At 69.0% G+C, this 5,965-nt stretch overlaps 1 protein-coding gene across 1 annotated transcript; it reads left to right on the forward strand.

The window, feature by feature from the left end:
- The first annotated feature begins 5,371 nt into the window (after positions 1 to 5,371).
- Positions 5,372 to 5,716, forward strand: NRARP (NOTCH regulated ankyrin repeat protein). The gene has a single exon (XM_060102571.1). It carries the CDS (start codon positions 5,372 to 5,374, stop codon positions 5,714 to 5,716), a length of 345 nt encoding a protein of 114 aa, XP_059958554.1.
- The last annotated feature ends 249 nt before the right edge of the window (positions 5,717 to 5,965 follow it).

A 5,965-nucleotide genomic window follows, 5' to 3' on the forward strand; every position in this document is an offset into this window, starting at 1 on the left:
AAGTGGAAAAGCTGCACGGGTGGTGGCCGTGGACTCCTGCTGGTTTCCATTTCACCCCACACCCCCGAGCGTGCTCAGCGCCTCGCAGCCATCCCGGGAAGACGGAGCTTTCCTCGTGGTCAGGAGGCTTGGACCCTGAGGCAAGAACTGCCCAGCGCTCAGCAAGGAGGCATTCGGGAGGCATGCCTGGAGGAGGAAACGGCCTGGGCAAAGGCCCGAGGGCCTCACCGGGGGGCTCCCCAAGTCTGCTGGCGCTCAGCGGGGCTGGAGGGGTGCAGGACGGGTGGCTGGGCCCCATGTGCTGCGTGGTCCACCCACTCTGCTGTGGCGGTACGTGCCGGCCCCCGCACCACTCACTCCCCACAGTGGGCCCAGGGCCCAGCCGGGCCACCCTTGAGACCCTCCTGGCACTTCAGACTCCAGTTAGCGCGGACGGGGGTCCTGGGGGCCCTCCCTAGGGAACAGGCCCCAGCTGGGCCATGTCCCCACAGGGCCTCCTTCCTTCACGCAGGCTCAGGGCTGGGTGGCCTCCTCGTGTGAGCGAGACCAGCAGTCGGCACTGTTGGAGGGCCCTGAGCACATGTGCGTTTGAGCGTCCATCCTCCCAACGGCAGGAAGTAGCTGCTGCCGCCCCCCCATCAAGGGAAACTAAGGCTCAGAGCCAGTGCCAACACCCAGAGGGCCCACAGGGCCGGGCGGTGGAGCCGGGTCGGGGCTCCTGCGAGCAGAGGGCCTGGGCACAAACCCGTCTTGCCCTCGCCTGCCTCCTCCTGGCTCACCCCCAGGAATGCGCACCCACCCCGGCTCACATCCCTTTCCTGTCCTTCCTGCCCCGGGGCGGAAACCAGCTCAGATTTGCTGAGGAGCCAGGCGGAAGCCTCGGAGTGGCGGGGCCTGGGGGCCGGGGAGGGTGCCGCCTCTCCCCAGGGCGGGGCACGTCTGCAGGCCCGCGGGGCACAGGCGGTGCCATGCCGGCCTCTGCCCAGTCCCTCTGTTCCTGACCACACGAGGGTGGCCAATGCCTCTGAGCCCCCTAGGGTGCAGACCCCCGCTGGGTGCCCAGCACTGACCCACTCAGCTCCCCAGCAACCCAGGGGCCTGCTGGGCCAGGGCGTCGCCCCACAGATGGAGAGAGGAAGGCCAGCCCAGGGACGTGGGCTGCGTGCGAGGGCCAGCTCCGCCGCTGCAGCCTTCCTCCACCCTGAGGCCACTGAGCCGAAGGGGCGGGCAGGGGTGCCAGGGTGAGCGGGCCCCTACCAGGGCGGGGACCCTTTGCGCTAGGGTGCTGCTTCCAAGAGCGGGACCTCCAGCCGCACGTCCTGTCCTGGGACGGCAGCCCCGTCCACACTCCTTCCCCCCGTAGGGTTAAGAGGAAGCAGCCGGGGGTGCCGGCCCCACTCCCCAGCCCAGCTGCATCCTGGAGACTCTTCTGTGACCCGAGGCCCTGGTGTCGCAGCCAGCCCTGGACAGACAGAGGCCGGAGCCAGGGAAAGGCCAGGAGCACAGGCTCAGGGAGACGAGGCCCGTGTCCTTCCAGACCCGCCAGGCAGGTCCGCCCCCAGCTCCGCTCTGCCCTTCCCCCTGCGCAGCCCTCTAGGGAGAGGAGAGGACAGCTGACTGGGACCTGGTCCTCACGCCACGCCCGCCCCATCCAGCTGGGCTTCCCGCCTCCCCACCCCTCTGCTGCCTAGACTGGCTGCGTCTGTCCGGGGACCCTCCGGGCTCACTTGCTCACTGCCAGCCTATCCTAGGCCCCAGCCCCCACCCTGGTCCTGGCCCATCGGGAAGTGCCTTCCTTGCCCCGTGACCGCTTCAGGCCCCTTTCTGGGCTAGGGGTCAGACGCCAGGCCGACAGGGTGGGCTGTGGCCCCGGTGCCAGGCCTGCCGCTGCAGCGATTGTCTGCTGCAGTTCCTGCCCCGGGCGTCCTTCCTCCGCTCAGGCCGCCGCTGGCCCGGGGCTGAGTGTTTGTTATTTGATCTCTATCCTCTCGGCCCTTCTACCAGGTGTCTGGGCTGCTGGGAAGAAACACTCTCCTCTTTCCCACGCTCCCCGACACATTTTAATGAATTAGCTGGAAGCCCCGCCCCCACTGCCCGCCTGCCCGCTCACCCTCCCACCCCTGCCGAGCGCTTTAAGGTGGCCACGGGCCTCGGCCCAGCTCTGGCCATCGCCCCTTCCACACTGTCCTCTCTCGGCCGCCCCTCCCAGACCTTCCCAGCTTGGGTCCCTGGGTGTGTCCCACCGCCCACTGCTCTGAGCCTCTAAAGGAAGGGGGTCCCCAGAAGGAGGAGGGAGCCCTCTCCAGCCCTGGACTCCATCCCACCATGGCCTTCCCGGGTGTCACCCCGGGCCAGCTCCCAGGAGGACAGGGGTCCAGCCTTGTAGTCAGGGTTGGGTCTGTCCCCCCAGATCCAGGTTGAGGGCTTCTCCTTCAGAGCCAGTGAACCCCTTGCCTGTTTGTGGAAGTGTCCACATCACCAAGGAATGCCACGCACGTGGGAGGGGGCTTCTCTGAGACCCAGGACTGGGTCTGGCAGGGCTGAGCCTCCTCCCCCCCTCCCCCCACCCCCCGCAAGGCATTTGGAACAAACGTCCTCCTTTTGGACGTGTCCTTCAGCAAACATGAGCAAGTGCTTCCCGGAGCCCATGCCCCACGTGTCCCTCTCCCTCTCCTGTCCTTGAACAGGGCAGCTCCTGGCACATGGGGTGTGGGCCAGAGCGACCCCGAGAAAAAGTACCCTCAGCCGCGGTGGAGCAGAAGCCACGGGCCTTCCATCAGCTCCCCATGGACATGTGGGTAGGGTGGCCATCACCCCAGCCCCACAAACGAGCAGCGCGTTGAGGGGGAGGCTCAGGTTGTTGCCGGGGCTACCCCTGTCTGACCCATGCTCCGAAGCAAGGGTGGGGTGGGCAGCGACCTCAGGCTACGCCCCTGTGGCCACTCCAGCCGCACCGTCCCTGCCAGGGGCACCGAGCCGACGATTTCATGGCTCGAGGTGGCGGCCTCGCGTTCCCACACTGAGCTCACAGGGGCCCTTTGTCTGACGCCCGCCAGGGGCGTCAATGGGACTTTTCTCCCAGGCTCTGCTCCCGGACCGGCGGGGTCTCCAGATGCTCTTCTCCAGGCCAGGGGGCCTCAGCCCACCTGGGCTGGGGCTTCTCTGTGAACCTACCACCTTCTGGGGCGGCCCTGGGCACAGCCAGGCCCTGGCAGATACACAGAAACCACAGACGTGACTGGAAGGAGGTCCTGCCCTAGACACGTCCTCAGAGCTCCCTCCCCTCCATGCTGCTCCAGGGAGCGGCAGGCAGGGGTGGGTTGCCCAACAAACAGGTCATGGCCTTGCACAGGGTCACACCTCCCCACTCCAAGGGTCCCTACCCAGAGGTGAACGTGGGCCTGGGTGCACAGAGCCCAGGACAGCCTCGGCTGGGCCTCCCTCTGAGCCATGCCTTGACTCTGGTGCTGGGGAGGTAGTCAGGGACCCCACCCGCAAGGTGTTCAGCAGCCACTAATCCAGGCCCCCTTACTGCGCCCAGGGACACGTCCCCACAGGATGAGTGGGGCAAAGGAGGGGCTCCTAATAGCAGCAGCACCCCCGTCACACCCACGGCCAGGCCAAGCACAGCCCCGGGCTTACCCACCTGCATAGTGGAGAGCTCCTGGGGGTGGGGGGTGGGGGCATGTCTGAGCAGAGCAGCTGGACCACCAGCCACAGGAAGAGAAGAGCTAAGCAAGGGGCTCGGGTGGCCCTCCCTGGCCACTGGAAGGACCCCAAGGGAGTCAGCCAGGGTCAGGCCTGAGGTCTTGCCCAGTGTTTCCTTCGGTTTGGCTGCAACTCCTCCCAGGTCACGGAGCAAGGTGAGGTCTCGAGGCCTGGGGGGCATGGGGCAGACACCCACCAAGCTCTCCCCAAACAAGGCCTAACAGGGTGGTCTCCCCAGCTGAGGCCCTGAGCTGCCTCCCTGGGAATTCCCAGCAGCCTCTGAAACAATTCCAGTGCCTTCCCCAGGCCTACTGCACCGAGATTCATTCCTCCTTAATTTCCAACGAGCTCTAGACTGTTAAATCCTATCGAGGAAATGGGGCCGCAGTGTTAGAGTGTCAATAAAAGATGGGTTTACTGTTTAGAAATGAGTCGTTTCAGAGTTCTCTTTCAGAGCAGCACTGGCACCTGCCCTGGGGCTGCTCACCTGGCCAGGCCTTACCGGTCCCGTTCGTGCTGATGGGGGTGGCCCAGGAGAGCGCGGCAGGCCCCCACTGAGGAGCCCCACTGCCAAACCGCCCCCAGCCCTGGGCCTCCGCACCCACAGACCTGCTTCTTCTCCGGGCAGGGCGGAAGCCTCAGGGTCTGGCTCCTCATGCCAGTCAAGTTAGGGAGCAAACTCGGGGTGACCCGGGCCTTCAGGGGAGCCGTCCTCGAGCGGGAGGGCCCTGCGTGGCTGAGGCCACACGCCCGAGCTCTTCGTGGGGGTGTCAGCTTCGTGGAAATGCGTCCCGCGGGCCGGGCTTGGCGGGTCTCGTCACCGCGAGGGCCCGGCGTGCTGGGAACGCTGAGGGTCCGTGGCCAGCGCTCCAGGAGAGCAGAGTGAGACCCGGGGTCTCTACCCAGGCCCCCCCCGAGTCTGAAATGCCCGCGAAGACCCCCCCCAGGGGAGGCCTCCTTCGGATTCCCTCGGGGTCGCGCTCGGCCCTGGGCTGGGCCTGTTCTATCCCCACAGGGAGCTTGGAATTCCCCAGGTGGCCGGAGGGAGAGTGGGCGGGACGACGGTAGAGACGCGGACCCCCCCCCCAACACACACACACACACACGGCCACCTGGCTCCCGGCCCCGTGCGGCCGGCGACCAGCGCCCCCTGCCGCGCTGCACACCCCCCGACACGCCCCCGACACGCCCCGCCCCGGCACCGCCCCCACGCGGGCGCCGCCCAATCGGCGGGCCGCCGGCGCGCGCGTCACGGGCGCCCTATTGTTATGCAAATATAAAGGAGGTAAAAGTCGCTCAGGCGCGGCGGGCGGGCGGGCGAGTGCAGCGGCGCGTGGGGAGGCGCGTGGGGGCCGCGTGGGAGCCGCAGCCGGAGCGAGCAAGGACCGGGAGCGCGCGGCGCCGCCGCCCCGGCCCGGCCGGCCCCGCGAGCGCAGCGCCCGCCCCCGTCGCCCGCCCGCCGGGCGCGGCTGGATGTGGCGGGGGTCCCGCGGCGGCGGCCCCTGGCCCCCATTGCCCGGAGCGCCTAGCGGCGGCGTGCGGGGCCCGGGGGCGCCGCGCCCTCCATGCGCCGCGGCGCGCCCCGACGCAGCCGGGGGCCCGCGCCGAAGCCGCCGCCCGCGCTGAGCCCCGGCCCGGCCTGCGGCCAGCGCCCGGCGGCAGCATGAGCCAGGCCGAGCTGTCCACCTGCTCGGCGCCGCAGACGCAGCGCATCTTCCAGGAGGCCGTGCGCAAGGGCAACACGCAGGAACTGCAGTCGCTGCTGCAGAACATGACCAACTGCGAGTTCAACGTGAACTCGTTCGGGCCCGAGGGCCAGACGGCGCTGCACCAGTCGGTCATCGACGGCAACCTGGAGCTCGTGAAGCTGCTGGTCAAGTTCGGCGCCGACATCCGCCTGGCCAACCGCGACGGCTGGAGCGCGCTGCACATCGCCGCGTTCGGCGGCCACCAGGACATCGTGCTCTATCTCATCACCAAGGCCAAGTACGCGGGCAGCGGCCGGTGATGCCGGCCCGGACCCCGACCCGCGCGCGGGCCCCGCGCGTGTCCTCCCTGCTGTACCTTCCCTCCAACTACCTCGGTGTGCGCCCGGCCCTCGGCGCCCGCGGCCACCACAAGTCCGGCGCGCAAGTCGGTGACCACGGGAGCTGCGCCCGCCCACCCGCGGCCCGGGGTCGGCGCCCCCCGCGGCCGCCGGGGACCGGCCGGAGCGCTTCCCACGGCCCCGCCCGCCGCCGCGCGGGTGGGGGCAGGG

Source organism: Mesoplodon densirostris, chromosome 6 (genome assembly GCF_025265405.1).
Source record: "Mesoplodon densirostris isolate mMesDen1 chromosome 6, mMesDen1 primary haplotype, whole genome shotgun sequence".
Classification (NCBI taxonomy): domain Eukaryota; kingdom Metazoa; phylum Chordata; class Mammalia; order Artiodactyla; family Ziphiidae; genus Mesoplodon; species Mesoplodon densirostris.

Coding starts and splice junctions, on each gene's coding strand:
- NRARP (XM_060102571.1), top strand. CDS start 5,372: ATGAGCCAGGCCGAGCTGTCCACCTGCTCGGCGCCGCAGACGCAGCGC.